We start from the raw sequence: 20,494 nt of genomic DNA, 5'->3' as shown, positions 1-20,494 counted from the left end.
ATTCCTCTTCTGAGACCAGTGCCTTGCTGTTCCTTATGACTTGAGAGAAACAAGTAGCTAGCTTGGGATCGATGCAGTCATCAATTGGAGCTAATCCATAAATAATTTTGTGTAGGCAGAGAGTTAGAAAACAAAAATACAGTGTCCGCCTTTTTCTTCACTTTCCTGGTAAGATTATGATTATTTCTTCCCATGTTCTCTTTCATTATCTTCTTTAGAGCTGTGGAAGGTGCTAACACATTTTCCTGGCGACTACCCTAAGATAAGCTTCAAAGTTGCCCTGAATAAAACTCAGACAACACAGAGCAAAAAAAAAAAAGGGTACAGTAACTCATTTTTTGTGCAGCTCCATCTTAACTAGTTTATGAATGAACATCAAAGTTTAGTACTACATTTCTAGAGACACTCTACAGGCACCGCCACATGGCAAGCAGTACTAGCTGCAGCCTGCAGACTCAGTCCACACGATCCTACTGACTTCCACACTACGCTCAATCAAGTCTGAAGCAGCACAATATCCCCCAAAATACAGTCATGAAAAGAAAAGACTGATCCTTCCTTCTCTTATTTCTTAAACTTTAGTACTTAAGAAGTAAATTTGAACCCCCTCTATACATAGGTTAGTTGACCCCAGTGTTGTTTCACACAGAACAGTTGACCACCTGACTTGCCAAATACCATGCACTAGCTTTGTACAGATGAACTAGCTTTCCATGTCAATAGCACTGTCATTTCTAACTGGCCTGGCCGGCCTTTCTATGTCAAGGGCAGTAAGGCTGCTCATTGGCGTTGTTGGTGTCGAGCTTCTAAGCAGGCTCATGGATCGCCTCTCCATGTTCTTTGGTGGCTCCTTGCTATGGACGAACGAGATGAATCTTCTGAGGCTCCTCCTCGGATGATGTTTCAGGTATTTGCGTAGCATGATACCAAAATAGATGAGCAGCGCAAGGACACATGCCACACCACAGATTAGGAACAGGCCAAAGAAACTCTCAAGACGGAGCTGGTCCGAGTCAACAAACTCGCTGTTGTCAGTTGTGCAATCACCTGTCTTGACCCACTTGTCACGGATCCGCTGCAGCTCCCCATTCTCTGACAATGACAGGATTGCGGTGGACAGGTCTACTTGCAAAGGGGAGTCCCTTGGAAATGCCTGGTAGAATGAACTTTGTAAGGTGCTACATTTTGATTTGTGAAACAAAGTAGATGTAGATTTTAGAATTGCACCCGCAAACAAGTGCAAGGAAAGTTGCATAATACTAGAGAGTACACACGACTATTCAAAATTAAAGCTGCTATTCCAGGATTTTAACACCAAAATATGGTGTTCTCATATTCTAACCTGTATTAAAGAATATAGTTTAAATGTACTTACAAAGCCCCATCCTCTGCTGGTGAAATCTGAGCCAGCTACAGCAATCTTGCAGTAAGTTGACAAAAACAGCTCAACATAGGGGCGCTCGTCGACAATAGCCATAACACCTCCTTTCTTAGGGCCTAGCTGCAGGGCATCAGCGTATTCTTGTGGGGAACCAAGAGCTCGTAGCCTTGACCGTGAGATGTTCAGTTCATTAACCATGTAGTCTTGTGCAAACGAACCAACTTGAAAACCAACAGGATCATCACTACTTTTCAGGTCATCGATTCCTTTTATAGAAGTATCAAGTTGTTGCACGGTCAGGATGGAAGTAAGACTCGCGGTATAGCTGGATACAATGATCAAAACAACAAATAGCCATATGATCAGGACACCACGCCCTAAGGTACTCCTAATATCTTCTCCTGCAAGCAGATACAGATGAAATCGTGAGTCGTGCGCCAGAAAAAAATAGTAATTATAGCAAAAACAACAAACACATAATAGAGAAGGTTAGTTTACTCACTGTGGGAGAAGAACAGAGTCGAAAAGCTGAACCTACAGGCAATCAAAATTGAGATTATAATCACACATTTGAGAGCAAGAAATCACGCCTATAAGAGCATTTGGCGATACATGTGGCGAAGTGCAAAGACAGAAGAAAATCATTATAATATCATTAAGCGAATATATAGCTAAGTAGGACCCACTTAGCAACACAGGTCTATAGGTAGAGTTCTTGGTTCATACTGTGCATATATACATCCCACCACAAGATAATACTCCCTCCGTTCGGAATTACTTGTCGAAGAAATCGATAAAAATGGATGTATCTAGAACTAACATATGTCTAGATAGATCCATTTCTCCGACAAGTATTTCCGGACGGAGGGAGTAGTTCACGTGGTATGTTAACAGGCATCTGTTCTAAGGTTTGTCTGTATGCACCTTCACATTTCTACGAAAACAGAACTGACATACAGGAAGACGATACAAAAGGTGCACATCAGCTTCTTACCAGAAAATAGTTATTATTTGTTGACTTGGTGGACCCCGGAAATCCTCATTGATTCGATGTTCAAGAACCCAAACAACCACACCCACAATAAGAAAGAACAACCCTGTAACACACCACATCTCCAAAGTAAATGGCTGCAAGAATGCCCAGGATGTTTTTATATGCTTTTTAACTGGAGCCAAGATAACCAAGCCTGTTTCAATGAATGGCTGGGTGAAATCTATAGCTACTGTCCGGCTCATTGTAATTGCAATATCCCCTATAGCTGCATCAAACTCCTGCAGGATAAGATGCCCCTGGTCAGTACAGTATGATAAATGGTTAGGAGAAGAAAAGTGGCGTTCATACTTACATTTGATTCAACCATCTGTATGAGTTTGTCATAACTAGGATTTTCAGTACCACTCCCAAAAGGTATGAGCTTGTAGCTAACAGGATAAGGAAGCAAGGACAATGCCTGAGTAAAGACATCGATGCAATAACCATTAATTGACCCAGTAGCATTGTCTTCCGTGACGAACTCTTTGAAGCTAAATCTGTTGGGAACACCAATTTTTAACTCCTTGGCATTAGAAGGGAAAACCCACCCTCGAGGCCTCTGTGCAGTCTCCCCGGGCCAAATAACATCATAGAGATTCTGATTGGCTAGAGAAGTATTAGGAGGCTTTGAATATAGAGCCTCTGGAGAGATGGTCGACAACAAGCCAGAATAATTTGACCAAAAACCAACGGTCCGCATGCCATTTCCGATGAGGTTTATAATGTCATATGCAGGATGAATGAGGTCACCTGAAGCATCGAATTGCACTTTCCCAGATGCCCCAGTGAAGTTTACCTTTCTGATATTCTCCAATAATTTATTTCCCATGTCAAAAATGCTCATTGCTTCAAGGTGAAGAGTTTCCCCAGCTTCATGGTGCAACTTTGAGTCATTTGAAAAGGAAATCCTACCACCATCACCAAAGAAGGCATCAAGAGCCCGAGCTAGTGCCCAGACACTATCATAAACATAAAAACCATAAGTATTTACACGAAGATCACTATGGTTGTACTTATGACTTTGCCTGCTCCACTTGGAGATCAAATTACTCTTCATCTTTGAGTTGGGGATATGTGGCCGTAAAGTAAGAACACCTTGCATGCCAGATATAATGTCAGCAGGAACTGATGAATTAGCATCAAGATATGCAGACAGCCAGTCAGTTGCAATCCACACATAGCCGTTGCCCATCATGTTCAGTTGATTTGCCATGGAGAAAAACTTGAGTCCATGTTCAGCTCCAGTGTGGAGAATGATAACGCGAGACTCCATGTAACTGACACCAACCAACAAATTTATGAGCTCACTCCTTTTAGCATTGGAAGGAAAACTCACCTTGTAGGAGATTTTGCAACGCTTTGCAGTGAGTGCATCATCCAAAGCAATAATTCCATTTCTACCATAATCATTATCAATGTATATGGCAGTCACTATCTTCCAGTGGTTATAGTCAACAAGTGCTGCCACAGCCGCCATTTGATAGAGATCACTGGAGCCAGTTCTGACAAAGAATGGGAACTGTATAGTTGAAAGAGTTGCATCAGAAGCAAAGGACATCAAAGGGACTCGGAGCTCATTTGCTGCATATGAAATGATATGAGAAATTGTGGAGCACTGGGGGCCAACGATTGCAATAACATCAGTCTCCATGAACTGCAAACCTGATACAAGGAATACGGTGTCATTTTCATAACTCCATGAACCAAAAATTATTTTAATGATGCGATGAATGAGTGACGTTAAAGCTAGCCTACCTTGAACCATGCCAAGGAAACCATCAAAGCAATTTGTATCCTTTATTTTAACCTTTAGTGTAGTTCCATTTAGAACTGTTGGATCAGAGTTGATATCTTCCAAGGCTGCACGGATGGCAACCTCCGCAACACCTCCAGTGGTGGAGTTAAATTGAAGAATAGAGCCAATATTCACAACTGGAGGCCCTGCAGCTAAACTCTTGCAGATGCCACTAGGGAACAGGAGCAGAGAGAGAACCAACAATGTGAGAAAAGCTATCTCCATTGTGCCCCAAATGGTTCAAAGGCTAATGGCCGCTTGTCTGCATGTTAGCAACTTATTATGTGCTGAAAAACCCCTGTAAAAAAAGGACCATATAACAGATGTTACCGTCATACCAATGCATACGTCTTGTATTCCCTAAAGTAACATATTCCATGTGAAAGACTACCAACATTTGAAAGGCTCGGTCAAAACGTTGAAAGGAAAAGGACACAAAAAGGCAAATGACAATTTAAGGAAGCAATTGCAGTAATAAAAAAAATGGATTGAATATTGCAAAGAAAAGAAACTTTGCGACATAGCTAGATCCGATTGAAGCGATGAAGGAAATGTCAATTCTGGTATGCGCCCCATTTATACTACTACTGGGAAGATATAGATCCAAGGTTCGGCTGGCAAGGCAAGCATCCAAGAAAGTCGAGAAGCAATGTGGTCCTTAAGTAAAAGCCAAAGCATTTGGCGTGGCCATACTACTCTCAACAGATTCCAGTTTGCGCACACTTTTGCTATGCAGAGAGAGAACAAAAGCCGCAGGTGACAAATTGTCAATCAGACAGCAAAAGGAAAAACGAACATAACAGAACATAGAACTATATATACGATGCTTAAGATGGGGTGCTTCCTGCAAGAGGACACAATGCCTGGGAACGGCAATCAACCAAACAGCCTGAGCACAATTTTCTAACCAGAGAGAAGCTGCGACAGGATTATGACAACCAAGCTACAGCCAGAAAGTCTATGAAAGGAAGCATGAATGCCAACTAGAGAAGCAGCCGGAGTCCGGAGAAGTATGCATCAACAGGAAATCAGTATTATTATGCGTTTCGTGGGCATTTTCAGCAACTGACGGTGATCGGACCGAAACGTGGAAGGACTGAAACGAGACCAGCCGGACCGACACCCTGCGCACAATCCATCGAACACCTAGAGGACGGGCATGCAAGAGTAGGCCCAGCGGCAACATCAGCACACACTACACAGCCTCCATTACCGGGGGATCAATCCACAACCGGCACGCGGCTCTCCCTCGGATTCCTCAATGAGACCCCAAGAAACGGCGGGAACGGCGACGACTGGCGGCGGGCACTGGCAGCACCGCAGCAGGGAAGTACTGTAGGACTGTAGGAGATGGGTGGGGATTCGAGAGCAAGTACAGATTTCGACGACTTACGGATTGGATTCGGGCCCCGCGAAGAGGAAATGTCGGCCTCCCGTCGGACGCTGGCTGCTGCTGCTGCCGCGGCGCCGGTCGACGACGACGACGAGGAGTAGACTAAGAGCAGACCGCGAGCTGCTTCTGTCGGCGGTCGAGCTCATTATTCTAAGTGGGTGGTATTTATAGCGGAGGTATGACGGGAGAAAGAGGGAGACGGAGACGGCGATGGTAACATTGCACGATGACAGGCGGGGCCCACCCCGAATATTTGACTGTCATAGGATTACTTAAGTTGACCCAAGTCGATTGCACCACAAAGATAAACAAAAAAACAAATTACTCCTGTTAAAATGCTTGAACCGAATGGAACATCTCTTGTTAAATGTGGTCTGAAAAATCCTTAAGATTTGTTTTTCATATCATTTAGTCATATAGTAACTCATAAATAAATACTACTCCCTCTGTCTCATAATATAAGAGCGTTTTTGACCCTACACTAGACACATGTGGCGATTCCATCAATTTTAAACTCCACAACTTCGGTCGGGCCTTCAGTAGGCATTTGTTTGAGTGTGTGTGTGTGTGGTGGTGTGACCGTGTGCGTGCAATGTTGTTTCTCAAAAAAAAAAGGAAAACTATGCAAACAACCTGCGTAGAAGAACCCTAGCTAGAGTGTGTGACCGGGCAAAGAAAGGTATTAGATCCGATTCCGATGATCTTTATATTATGCAGGGTGAGATGCCGATTAGCATGCCCGCGGGCAAAAAAAAATTAAAAAAAATGTCAAATGATCCAAGTCAATCCTTGGCTTGTTAGTTCAGCTGGCATTAGGAACTGAAATCAATCAAACTTGTGTCACGAGCTAACACACGGAGCCATGATTAATCAAGCAACTGTATTTACTGAGAAAGATTACAAAAGGTGAGGCTTCATGTGAAGTTCATGCATTTCAATCCTCAAAAGGGAAAATTAAGTCCATACATTTGAAGGCAGAATATATATATGTGCATTCAGCCTTATTCTTAGTCGGCCTTACAAGCTAGGCATTTGCATCCAGCCCTGCAGCTAGTGTTTCATCACATTCACTCCATGCACAGAACAAATCCTTTTTGCTGTAAGACCAAATGATGCTTTGGTTGTTTCTGCTTTTCCTTAATGGTGATTTCGCGCCCTTTTAAAAAAGCGCATTTCATAAAAGACAAAAAGGGCTATAACCCGCGTGTGATTAGCATCTGATGCTGCATTGCCCGGGAAAATTCTCTAGGCTTTACGCTCAAAATATTATCCCTTGCGTGACTACCTTCTTATACATCCTGATTCATTGATGTCCTGTATGCAAGAACGGCAGGTATACACTATGTATAGCACCTGTAAGTAACTGGATGATATCTACTCTTCACCAACTGTTTCAGCATGAAGATCTAGAGTTCACCAATAGGATACTTCTCGATCAAATCAAACAACTCATCCCCAATGCCGAAACCAAGCATCTTGGCCATGTCGCCCGTCTTCAACCTGGGCTTGGCATGGTTCTGCTGCTTCAGCCACGAGTAGACGAGGAAAACTTTCTTCATCCCAAACAGCTCCAATGCCTCCGGGTTGAAGACCACGCCATGACGCATACTCATCTGCGGTAGTAGTTCATAAATTTCATTAACTTTGAACACGACGATACGAAAGTGTATATATGTCTGCACTTTTGTAGGGTGAGACCACACGTGCTGATTTCACTTTTTTTTATGGACACACGTGCTGATTTCAGATAAATGGTTTCTATGGTTACCTGGTGAGGGACCAGCATTGCAGCGTACCTGGCGAGCTCACCGGCTCTCCAGTCAAGCACCGCCGGAAACCAGGGGTAGGAAGCGTCAAGCCTCACAAACCATAGCCTTACATCTGGAAACTCCGACAGTTCCCTCGTGTCGTATGGATCCTCTCTCTCGTAGTTTATTGTGAAACCAACGGTTCGGTCCAACAGATTTCTTGATTGAGCTGAATAATGTGCATAAGATTCTGGTCAGTTAAAGCCTCCCGATGCAAAATGCAGTCACATGACGTTCGTGGTATGTCCGAGGACTACCTGTCGTTAAGGAATTCAGGTTGCCGAGGGCTTCTTGGACGGGCGATAGGTCAAGTGTTCGGATGATGTCCTTGTTGATAACGATCTCGATGCGCCCTTCCGTAGGTGGTGGAGGAGGCTCAACTTGTGGTGCATCTAAGAAAGCCGTGAAAGGATATCAATTGCAAGCAAAATATATGAGCTCACTCAAGGAAAACAACGATACAAATTCCACGCCACGCACACACTATATGTTTAGTGGCCGTATGCATCGCCCAGATGCAGAGGCCGGGGGTCATCCTCCTTTTCTAAAAAAACACACACTATTATGTGAGGACTTTATAATCTGACTGACATATGACAATCGAATCCTTCACCCTTGAAGAAGGTATTAGAGCAGCTGAACAGGGCCTAACAGGGCGCCATACATGAGAGGCAGTTTGTAGGTACTTGAGCATTTCCAGGGCACATTCCCTGTCACTTAACATCATCATGTTGGTTGGAAAATAAAACCAGTTGTGTGTGGGTGGCGAAATTGTAGGCCTTGACCAATGCAGAATTGGTGTATGCTATGCTGTACCTCTCCAGCACTACTGAATACCAAAATCAACTGCCACAACGACTTTGCACAAATAAACTGAGGACAGGAACCAAAATCATGGTTCCGATAGTGTCATATGTTGAGATCTGGTCATATGTTTCGCTCAAAAAGAAGAAGATAATGCCGTCTGTTAATGTTGCGCCGTGAAACTAATCGTCCCAGGGAGAGTTTGGAGTGGTATTTTAATTGGGTTTCAGTGAAGTGGCTGCTAATGCTAATGTTGGTAGAGCTCACCGTCTTGGTCGGAGAGGGAGAGGTCGAAGTTGCCGGAGGGGTTGAACGCGACGCGGGGAGCCTGGAGCTGGACGCTCGGCGTCTTGGGACCGGAGCAGCAGAGGAAGGCCGCAGGATGGGGCGGCGAGCTGCTGGCGCCGGTGCTGCTGCTGAGCCGCCTCGAAGCAGAGCGGAGCGAAGCCACGATAGGGTGGTGGTGGTGTACGGCGGCCGCGGCGCCGGCGGCCATGGAGGTAAGTAGGTAGCCGCTGGCGTCGTGGAGGAGCAACAGCCTCCGGCGAGCGGCCCCCCTGGCCGTGGGTCTATCTTATTATCCGTTTATCCTGACTTTTATTTTTCGCAGGGGCTAAAAGGCGGGCTGCACGCGCTACGCGACAAGGAGCGGGAAAATCTCCATTCTTCTCATCTCGATCGAACAGGATAAGAGCATCTCCCTTATAATCTGCGACAAGTACTCCCTCTGTCCCAAAATATAAGAATGTTTTTGACGCTAGTGTAGTGTTAAAAAACGTTTTTATATTTTAGGACGGAGGGAGTATTTTTGAACAGAGGGAGTAGTAGCGCAAAATTAATATACACCTCTCCACAAAAAATATTTTAGATGTTTTTATGAGAACTCAAAAGAGAGAAAAAAAATATCCAGCGATTCCCGTACAAGGGCATCCTTGACAGAGAGGTTTTTCCTTCGAGCAAGAGCAAAAAGACCAGGGGCCATATTTGCACGTACCATGCCCTGTAACCAGCGATCTTTCCAAAAACCTAGCCCGCTGCCCGTCCCCAAGAGTGATTTCCGTGCAAGCCGAGAAAAGTCGTCGGTCGGTTTTATCACAAGGAATAGGGATACCTTGCCAAGGTCTCGGGTCGTTGCTCCATTCAAACCATGCCCAACGCAGCCGTAGAGCTCGACTGAAAAGCTCAATGTCCTTAATCTCGAGACCACCATGATTTTGCATTCCTCTTCATCACTCCACGGGAAGTTCCTTCGGATCTTATCCATTCTCTTGATCACCCGTTTGTTGGCGGCAAAGCAGATGAGGAAGAAGGTTGCCATAGAAGTCAGGACAGAGTTCACAAGAGCAAGCCACCCAGGTCTTGCCAGAAGTTTTCCTTTCCAACCTTTTAGCATTCCCGCCATGCCATCAATAAGAGGCAACAACTCAACCCATTTACGCTTCCAAAGACTTAATGGCAAACCCAGATATCTGCAGGGGAGGTTACCCGTGGTTCCACCCAAGTCTCGGGTGATGTTCTGCAAATCGAGATCCTCGCATCTGATAGGGAAAGCAATTCATTTTTGCGCGTTGATCTTCAGCCTGGAGGCCTCGCCAAAGGTGTCCAAAATGGTCCTGGCAGCCGCGACCTCACCTCTAATGGGGTTCAGGGAGAGAGCGGCATCATCAGCATACAAGCTAGTCCTGAGCCTAGAAGCCTGCGGAACCAATTTGGACAACACCCCATTTTTAGCCGTGAAATCAAGAAGTCTTTGCAGTGGTTCCATAGCCAAAATGAACAACATCGGGGAGAGGGGATCCCCTTGTCTGAGGCCACACATGTGCTTGAAAGGCCCGCCTGGAGAGCCATTAAGCATGACCCGGGAGGAGGAGGATCTTAGAATGATTGATATGATGTTCCTCCACCTATTTCCGAACCCAAAAAGCAGCCAAGGTCTCGAGCAGATATCCCCACCCAACCAAGTCAATAGCTTTTGCAATGTCAAGCTTCAGGAAAATTGTTGCATCCTTCTTGATGTGAGCAACTCGGGTGACATTTTGGACATACATGAAGTTATCTTGGATGCATCTCTTCTTGATGAAGGCGCTTTGACAATGAGAAACCAACATGCTGAGCTCAGGTGCAAGTCTGTTGGCAAGCAGCTTACAGAGGATTTTTGCCCTGATGTGCATTAAACTGATCGTTCTGTAGTCCAGGGGGGAAGCTAGGAGCATCCTTCTTGGGGATGAGCACAATATTCGCGGAGTTTAAAAGTTCCCAATGGTCATCTCGGAGAGAATGGAGCAAACTCAAAGCATGCATGAGATCCATCTTAATTATGTCCCAGCACTTCTTGAAGAAAATGCCAGGAAAACCATCTGGTCCGGGAGCTCGCTCAGAATGCAACACATCTATGACCTCCTTTAATTCCTCCATACAAAAAACATCATCAAGATGTCACCGATCATGTGTAGGCAGTTTAAAAAATCCCAATTAAGTTTGCATCTGCCTGTGTAAGACGCTCCCATCAAGCCCTTGAAATGTTGTAGTAGGATGTTGACCTTCTCATTGTGATCGTTAGTTTTCTTACCACAAGGTTTGGACAGCATCGGGATGTGATTTTCCGACGCCTCCCATTTGCCCACAAGTGGAATAGCTTTGTGTTGGCGTCGCCCATTGATGACCCCAAGTATAGGAGATCAATCATAGTCTTTTCGATAAGTAAGAGTGTCGAACCGAACAAGGAGCAGAAGGAAATGACAAGTGGTTTTCAGCAAGGTAATTTCTGCAAGCACTGAAATTGTCGGTAACAGATAGTTTGGTAGCAAGATAATTCGCAACGAGCAAGTAACTGTAACGGTAAATAAAGTGCAGCAAGGTAGCCCAATCCTTTTGTGGCAAATGACAGGCCAAAACGGTTTCTTATAATAGGCAAAGCATTCTTGAGGGTACACGGGAATTTCGTCTAGTCACTTTCATCATGTTGGTTCGATTCGTGTTCGCTACTTTGATAATTTGATATGTGGGTGGACCGGTGCTTAGGTGTTGTTCTTACTTGAACAAACCTCCTACTTATGATTAACCCCCTCTCAAGCATCCGCAACTACGAGAAAAGTATTAAGATAAAATATAACCATAGCATTAAACTTTTGGATCCAAATCAGTCCCTTACGAAAAATAGCATAAACTAGGTTTAAGCTTCTGTCACTCTAGCAACCCATCATCTAATAACTACTCCACAATATTTTCCCTTAGGCCCAAATATGGTGAAGTTCCATGTAGTCGACGTTCACATGACACCACTAAGGGAATCACAACATACATATCATCAAAATATCGAGCACATATCAAGTTCACATGATTACTTGCAACATGACTTCTCCCGTGACCTCGAGAACAAAAGTAACTACTCACAAATGATAATCATGCTCAAGATCAGAGGGGTATTAAATAGCATAATGGATCTGAACATATAATCTTCCACCAAATAAACCATATAGTAATCAACTACAAGATGTAATCAACACTATTAGTCACCACAGGTACCAATCTGAGGTTCCGTACAAAGATTGAACACAAGAGATGAACTAGGGTTTGAGAGGAGATGGTGATATTGAAGATGTTGATGGAGATTGGCCTCCCAAAGATGAGAGGGTTGTTGGCGATGACGATGGCGATGATTTCCCCATCCGGGAGGGAAGTTCCCCCAACGAAATCGCTTTGCCGGAGGGCAAAAGTGCTCCTGCCCAAGTTCCGCCTCGAGATGGCGGCGCTCTGTCCCGAAAGTCCTCTTTTTATTATTTTTTTCTAGGTCAAAATGACTTATATACTAGAAGAGGAGCACCGGAGATGGGCCGAGGAGGGCACAACCCACTAGGGTGCGCCCTGGGCTCCCTGGCGTGCCCAGGTGGGTTGTGCCCATCTGGTGGGCCCCCTCTGGTAGTTATTTGCTCCATTATTCTTCATATATTCCAAAACAATTCTTCGTAAATTTTCAGCTCGTTTGGAGATGTGCAGAATAGGTGACTTTGGCGTAGCTTTTTCAGGTCCAGAATTCCAGCTACCGGCATTCTCCCTCTTTGTGTAAATCTTGCATATTATGAGAGAAAAGGCATTAGAATTACCCCATAAAGCATTATTATGCCTAAAACATTGTAAATAACAGTAGGAAAACATGATGCAAAATGGACAATACCGTCATTAACCATAAAGTTCCACTTCTCCCAATTCAAGACAAGATTAGTTTGCTCACATCTCTACAAAACTCGATCAAGGTTGCTTAAGCAATCATCAAAAGAAGTTATGTAAACGGAAAAATCATTCATGAAAACCTCAACAATCTTTTCACAAAAATCAGAGAATATAGCAGTCATACATCTTTGAAAGGTAGCACGCACATTCCATAAACCAAAAGGCATACGTCTATAAGCATAAGTTCCAAAAGGACAAGTAAAGGTGGTTTTCTCTCGATCGGGTCATGAAATAGGTATTTGAGAAAAACCAGAATATCCATCAAGAAAGCAAAAGTGTGTGTGCTTAGACAGTCTTTCTAGCATTTGATCAATAAAAGGCAAAGGGTAATGATCTTTTCTAGTTGCTTTATTTAATTTTCTAAAATCAATTACCATTCTATAGCTAGTAACAATTCTCTATGGAATAAGTTCATTTTTATCATTAGGGACAACAGTAATACCTCCCTTCTTAGGGACATAGTGAACGGGACTTACCCATCTACTATCAGATTTGGGATAGATTATACGTGCTTTCAGAAGTTTTAGTATTTTAGTTCTTACCACTTTCTACATCTTAGGACTCAAACGTTGTTGATGATCAACGACGAGTTTAGCATTAGGTTCCATATTAATCTTATGCTAACGGAGAGTGGGACTAATGCCCTTAAGATCATCAAGAGTATATCCAATGGCAGCTCGGTGCTTCTTCAGAATTTTCAATAATCTTTCTTCTTCATGTTCTGGAAGGTTAGCACTAATAATAATAGGATATATCTTTTTCTCATCAAGATAAAGCATATTTCAAAGTGTCAGGCAATTGTTTCAATTCAAACACAGGATCACCTTTAGGTGGAGGAAGACCTCCCAGAGTTTCAATAGGCAAATTGTGTTAAAGCAGAGGTCGTTGTTCAAAGAAGATCTTATTTATTTCATTTCTTTCATGCATATGCATATCATTTTCATGGTCTAGCAAATATTGTTCTAGTGGATCAGTAGGAGGCAAGGCAATAGAAGCAAGACCAATTATTTCATCCTTACTAGGTAATTCTTTCTCATGAGGTTGTCTATTAAACTTGGAGAAATTAAATTCATGAGACTCATCACCAAAGCTAACACAGACAGTTTGTTTATGACAATCTATAATAGCATTGATAGTGTTCTAGAAAGGTCTACCAAAGATAATAGGACAAAAGTCATCTTGTGGGGAACCAAGAACAAGAAAATCAGTAGGGTATTTTATTTTCCCACACAAGACTTCAACATCTCTAACAATCCTAAGTGGTGTGATGGTGTCTTTATTAGCAAGTTTAATAGTAACATCTCTGTCTTCTATTTCAACGGGTGCTATGTCATTCATAATTTCTTGGTATAAGGTAAAAGGAATAGAACTCACACTAGCACCTAAATCACATAAACCATGATAACAATGATCTCCTATTTTGACTGAGAGAACATGCATGCCAACTACATGTCTATTTTGACTGAGATTGGACTCCCAAAGATGAGAGGATTGTTGGTGATGACGATGGCGATGATTTCCCCCTCCGGGAGGGAAGTTCCCCCGGCGGAATGCTCCGCCGGAGGGCAAAAGTGCTCCTGCCCAAGTTCCACCTCGAGACGGCGGCGCTCCATCCCGAAAGTCCTTTCTTTATTTTATCTAGGTCAAAATGACTTATTGATACGTCTCCAATGTATATATAATTTTTTATTGTTCCATGCTATTATATTACCCCTTTTGGATGTTTATGGGCTTTATTTTACACATTTATATCATTTTTGGGACTAACCTACTAACCGGAGGCCCAGCCCGTATTGCTGTTTTTTTGCCTATTTCAGTATTTCGAAGAAAAGGAATATCAAACGGAGTCCAAACGGAATGAAACCTTCGGGAGCGTGATTTTTGGAACGAACGTGATCCAGAGGACTTGGAGTGCAAGTCAAGAAGCAGCCAAAGCTTCCACGAGATAGGAGGGCGCCCCCCTATAGGGCGTGCCCCCCTGTCTCGTGGGCCCCTCGGGCGTCCACCGACGTACTTCTTCCTCCTATATAAGCCTACGTACCCCGAAAACATCCAGGGAGCCAACGAAACACAATTTCCACCACCGTAACCTTCTGTATCCGCGATATCTCATCTTGGAGCCTTCGTCGGCACTCTGCCGAAGGGGGAATCAACCGCGGAGGGCTTCTACATCAACATCCTTGCCCCTCCGATGAGTTGTGAGTAGTTTACCACAGACCTACGGGTCCATAGTTATTAGCTAGATGGCTTCTTCTCTCTTTTTGGATCTCAATACAATGTTCTCCCCCTCTCTTGTGGAGATCTATTCGATGTAAACTCTTTTTGCGGTGTGTTTGTCGAGATCCATGAATTGTGGGTTTATGATCAAGTTTATCTATGAATAATATTTGAATCTTCTCTAAATTCTTTTATGTATAATTGAGTTATCTTTGCAAGTCTCTTCGAATTATCAGTTTGGTTTGGCCTACTAGATTGATCTTTCTTGCCATGGGAGAAGTGCTTAGCTTTGGGTTCAATCTTGCGGTGTCCTTTCCCAGTGACAGAAAGGGTTGCAAGGCACGTATTGTATTGTTGCCATCGAGGATAACAAGATGGGGTTTATATCATATTGCTTGAGTTTATCCCTCTACATCATGTCATCTTGCTTAATGCGTTACTCTGTTCTTATGAACTTAATACTCTAGATGCAGGCAGGAGTCGGTCGATGTGTGGAGTAATAGTAGTAGATGCAGGCAGGAGTCGGTCTACTTGTTGCGACGTGATGCCTATATACATGATCATGCCTAGACAATCTCATAATTATTCGCTTCTCTATCAATTGCTTGACAGTAATTTGTTCACCCACCGTAATACTTATGCTATCTTGAGAGAAGCCACTAGTGAAACCTATGGCCCCCGGGTCTATCTCTTATCATATTTCCTTCCAATCTACTTTTATTTGCATCTTTACTTTTTGCGTCTATATTATAAAATACCAAAAATATATTTATCTTATCATACTATCTTTATTAGATCTCACTTTCGCAAGTGGCCGTGAAGGGATTGGCAACCCCTTTATTGCGTTGGTTGCGAGTTCTTTGTTTGTTGTTGGTGCGTGGGACTTTTGAGGAGCCTCCTACTGGATTGATACTTTGGTTCTCAAAAACTGAGGGAAATACTTACGCTACTATTGTTGCATCACCCTTTACTCTTCAAGGAAAACCAACGCAAGCTCAAGACGTAGCAAGAAGGATTTTTGGCGCCGTTGCCAGGGAGGTCTTCGCTCAAGTCAAGACATACCAAGTACCCATCACAAACTCATCTCCCTCGCATTTACATTATTTGCCATTTGCCTCTCGTTTTCCTCTCCCCCATTTCACCCTTGCCGTTTTATTCGCCCTCTCTTTCCCAATCTCCTCCTCTCTTTTTCGCTTGCCTTTTTTTGTTTGCTTGTGTGTTAGATTACTTGTTGCCATGGCGCAAGATAATACTAAATTGTGTGATTTCTCGAATACCAATAATAATGATTTCCTTAGTACTCTGATTGCTCCTCTTAATGATGTTGAGTCTTGTGAAATCAATACTGCTTTGCTGAATCTTGTTATGAAAGATCAATTTGCCGGCCTTCCTAGTGAAGATGCCGCTACTCATCTAAACAACTTTGTTGATTTGTGTGATATGCAAAAGAAGAAAGATACGGATAATGATATTGTTAAATTGAAGCTATTTCCGTTTTCACTTAGAGATCGTGCTAAAGTTTGGGTTTCGTCTTTGCCTAAAAATAGTATTGATTCTTGGAACAAGTGCAAAGATGCTTTTATCTCTAAGTATTTTCCTCCTGCTAAGATTATCACTCTTAGGAATGATATTATGAATTTTAAACAACTTGATCATGAGCATGTTGCCCAATCTTGGGAAAGAATGAAATTTATGATTCGCAATTGCCCTACTCATGGTTTGAATTTATGGATGATCATACAAAAATTTTATGCCGGTTTGAACTTTGCTTCTAGAAATCTCTTAGATTCGGCCGCGGGAGGCACGTTTATGGAAATCACGTTAGGAGATGCTACAAAACTTCTTGATAATATTATGGCTAATTATTCTCAATGGCACACCGAAAGATCTTCTAGTAAAAAGTGCATGCTATAGAAGAAATCAATGTTTTGAGTGGAAAGATGGATGAACTTATGAAGTTGTTTTCTCCTAAAAATACTCCTCTTGATCCCAATGATATGCCTTTGTCTACTTTGATTGAGAATAATAATGAATATATGGACGTGAATTTTGTTGGTAGGAATAGTTTTGGAAACAATGCTTATAGAGGAAACTTTAATGCTAGACCATTCCCTAGTAATTCCTCTAATAATTATGGAAATTCCTAAAATAATGCTTATGGTAATTTTAATAAGAGGCCCTCTGATTTTGAGAATAGTGTGAAAGAATTTATGAATTCTCAAAACAATTTTAATGCTTTGCTTGAAGAAAAATTGCTCAAAGTTGATGATTTGGCTAGGAACGTTGATAGACTTTCGCTTGATGTTGATTCTCTTAAACTTAGATCTTCTCCTCCTAAGCATGATATCAATGAGTCTCTCAAAGCAATGAGAATTTCCATTGACGAGTGCAAGGAAAGAACCGCTAGATTGCGTGCTAAGAAAGATAGCTTTGTAAAGGCGTGTTTTTCTAGTTTCCATGAAAATGATGATGAAGATGTTAAAGTTATTGATGCGTCTCCTATTAGATCTATGTTTTGCAATATGAATCTTGATAATTATGGGACTGATGATGAGTCAACTTTACCTAGAAGGCGTCCCAAGAATTCGGAGTTTTTAGATCTTGATGCTAAATTGGGTAAAAGTGGGATTGGAGAGGTCACAACTTTAAATAGCATTGAACCCATTATCTCGTATTTCAAGGAATTTGATTATGATAATTGTTCTTTAGAAGGTTGCATTTCCTTGTTGCAATCCGTTGTTAATTCTCCTCATGCTTATAGTCAAAAGAAAGCTTTTACCAAACATATCGTTGATGCCTTGATGCAATCTTATGATGAAAAACTTAATTTGGAAGTTTCTATACCTAGAAAACTTAATGATGAGTGTGAACCTACTATAAAGATTAGAACTAAAGATCATGAGTGTTTTGCTTTGTGTGATTCGGGTGCTAGTGTTTCACGATTCCGAAAACTTTATGTGATATTCTAGGTTTCCATGATCTTGATGATTGCTCTTTAAATTTGCACCTTGCGCATTCCACCATTAAAAAGCCAATGGGAAGGATCAATGATGTTCTCATTTTTGCAAATAATAATTTGGTGCCCGTGGATTTTATCGTTCTTGATATAGATTGCAATCTTTCTTGCCCTATTATTCTTGGTAGACCTTTCCTTAGAATGATTGACGCGATTATTGATATGAAGGAAGGGAATATTAGATTCCAATTTCCATTAAAGAAAGGCATGGAGCACTTTACAAGAAAGAAAGTCAAATTACCTTATGAATCTATCATGCGAGCTACTTATGAATTTAGTGCCAAAGATGGCACTCGTTAGATCTATCTTCGCTTTTATGCCTAGCTAGGGGCGTTAAACGATAGTGCTAGTTGGGAGGCAACCCAATTTTCTTTGTGTTTTTTGTTTTTGTTCCTGTTTAGTAATAAATCTTGCATCTACCTTCTGTTTAGATGTGTTTTTATATTTTAATTAGTGTTTGTGCAAAGTAGAACCTATAGGATAACCTATGATGATAGTTGATTTGATTCTGCTGAAAAACAGAAACTTTGCGCGCGCAAATTTAGTTTTTTTAAATCACAAAAACGTGCTTTTGCATTGATTATTTTTGCTTCTGATCAATAAACAAATTGTACATGACTTTCTATTTTGGTAGGATTTTTAGAGTTCTAGAAGTTTGCGTTAGTTATAGATTCCTACAGACTGTTCTGTTTTTGACAGATTCTGTTTTTCGTGTGTTGTTTGTTTATTTCGATTCATCTATGGCTAGTAAATTAGTTTATAAACCATAGAGAAGTTGGATTACAGTAGGTTTAACACCAAAACAAATAAATAATGAGTTCATTACAGTACCTTATGTGGTGGTTTTGTTTTCTTTCACTAACGGAGCTTATAAGATTTCCTGTTGAGTTTTGTGTTGTGAAGTTTTCAAGTTTTGGGTAAAGCTTTTATGGACTATGGAATAAGGAGTGGCAAGAGCCTAAGCTTGGGAATGCCCATGGCACCCCAAGATATTCAAGGATAGCCAAAAGCCTAAGCTTGGGGACGCCCCGGGAAGGCATCCCCTCTTTCGTCTTCGTTCATTGGTAACTTTACTTGGAGCTATATTTTTATTCTCCACATGATATGTGTTTTGCTTGGAGTGTCATGTATTATATTAGTCTTTGCTTTTTAGTTTACCACAATCATCCTTGCTGTACACACCTTTTGGGAGAAGCCTATTTGATTAGAATTTGCTAGAATACTCTATGTGCTTCACTTATATCTTTTGAGCTTGATAGTTTTTGCTCTAGTGCTTCACTTATATCTTTTAGAGCACGGTGGTGACTTATTTTTGTAGAAATTGCTAGTCTCTCATGATTCACTTATATCTTTTTGAGAGTCTTTTAGAACAGCATGGTATTTGCTATGGTTATAAAATTGGTCCTAGAATGGTAGGCATCCAAGTTGGGTATAATAAAAACTATCATAAGAAGTGAATTGGATGCTATGATCAATTTGATACTTGATAATTGTTTTGAGATATGGAGGTAGTGATATTAAAGTCATGCTAGTTGGGTGATTATGAATTTAAAGAATGCTTGTGTTGAAGTTAGCAAGTCCTGTAGCATGCACATATGGTTAAAGTTGTCTAACAAATTTGAAACATGAAGTGTACCTGGCTTGTGCATCCTTATGAGTGGCGGTCGGGGACGAGCGATGGTCTTTTCCTACCAATCTACCCCCCTAGGAGCATGCATGTAGTACTTGATTTTTTATGACTTCTTAATTTTTGCAATAAGTATATGGGTTCTTTTGACTAATGTTGAGTCCATGGATTATACGCACTTTTACCTTTCCACCATTGCTAGCCTCTTCGGTACCGTGCATTGCCCTTTCTCACCTTGAGAGTTGGCGCAAACTTCGCCAGTGCATCCAAACCCCGTGATACGATACGCTCTATCACACATAAACCTCCTTATATCTTCCTTAAAACAGCCACCATACCTACCTATTATGGCATTTCCATAGCCATTCCGAGATATATTGCCATGCAACTTTCCACCGTTCCGTTTATCATCATCATGACATACTTTACTTTTGTCATATTGCCATTGCATGATCATGTAGTTGACATAATATTTGTGGCAAAGCCACCATGCATATTTTTCATACATGTCACTCTTGATTCATTGCACCATCCCGGTACACCGTCGGAGGCATTCATATAGAGTCATATCTTGTTCTAGTTTTGAGTTGTAATTCATATGTTGTAATCAATGAAAGTGTGATGATCATCATTATTAGAGCATTGCCCAAAGAAAAAAAAGGAAAAAAAAGAAAGGCCAAAAGAAAAAAAGGCCCAAAGAAAAAAAAGAAAAAAAAGAAAAAAGAAAAAAAAAGAAAATAAATAAAAAGGGATATGTTACTATCTCTTTTTCCACACTTGTGCTTCAAAGTAGCACCATGTTTTTCATATAGTGAGTCTCATAAGTTGTCTTTTTCATACTAGTGGGAATTTTTCATTATAGAACTTGGCTTGTATATTCCTACGATGGGATTCCTCAAATGCCCTAGGTCTTCGTGAGCAAGCAAGTTGGATGCACACCCACTAGTTTTCTTTTGTTGAGCATTCATTTATAGCTCTAGTGCATCTGTTGCATGGCAATCCCTACTCCTCATGTTGACATCAATTGATGGGCATCTCCATAGCCCGTTGATTATCCTCATCAATGTGAGACTTTCTCCTTTTTTGTCTTCTCCACACAATCCCCGTCATCATATTCTATTCCACCCATAGTGCTATATCCATGGCTCACGCTCATGTATTGCGTGAAGGTTGAAAAAGTTTGAGATTAT

At 41.8% G+C, this 20,494-nt stretch overlaps 2 protein-coding genes across 2 annotated transcripts; both read right to left on the bottom strand.

Moving 5' to 3' along the window:
- Positions 1-357: 357 nt before the first annotated feature.
- On the bottom strand, positions 358-5,731 carry LOC119320195 (glutamate receptor 3.1-like). Its single transcript, XM_037594303.1, has 7 exons — positions 5,603-5,731; positions 4,170-4,507; positions 2,728-4,076; positions 2,376-2,653; positions 1,884-1,915; positions 1,376-1,782; positions 358-1,153 (listed from the first exon to the last, which is right to left on the bottom strand). Exons 2-7 carry the CDS (start codon positions 4,432-4,434, stop codon positions 704-706), a joined length of 2,781 nt encoding a protein of 926 aa, XP_037450200.1. The 5' UTR covers positions 4,435-4,507; positions 5,603-5,731; the 3' UTR covers positions 358-703.
- A 962-nt stretch (positions 5,732-6,693) lies between these two features.
- LOC119324476 (protein CHLORORESPIRATORY REDUCTION 6, chloroplastic-like) lies at positions 6,694-8,789 on the bottom strand. Its single transcript, XM_037598270.1, has 4 exons — positions 8,482-8,789; positions 7,668-7,802; positions 7,371-7,579; positions 6,694-7,215 (listed from the first exon to the last, which is right to left on the bottom strand). The coding sequence occupies exons 1-4, from the start codon at positions 8,708-8,710 to the stop codon at positions 7,009-7,011; spliced, it is 780 nt and encodes a 259-aa protein (XP_037454167.1). The 5' UTR covers positions 8,711-8,789; the 3' UTR covers positions 6,694-7,008.
- Positions 8,790-20,494: the final 11,705 nt, after the last annotated feature.

This window comes from Triticum dicoccoides, chromosome 6B, assembly GCF_002162155.2.
Source record: "Triticum dicoccoides isolate Atlit2015 ecotype Zavitan chromosome 6B, WEW_v2.0, whole genome shotgun sequence".
NCBI lineage: Eukaryota > Viridiplantae > Streptophyta > Magnoliopsida > Poales > Poaceae > Triticum > Triticum dicoccoides.
The sequence above is the reverse complement of the archived record's forward strand: the minus strand, read 5'-3'. Positions and strand labels throughout refer to the sequence as shown.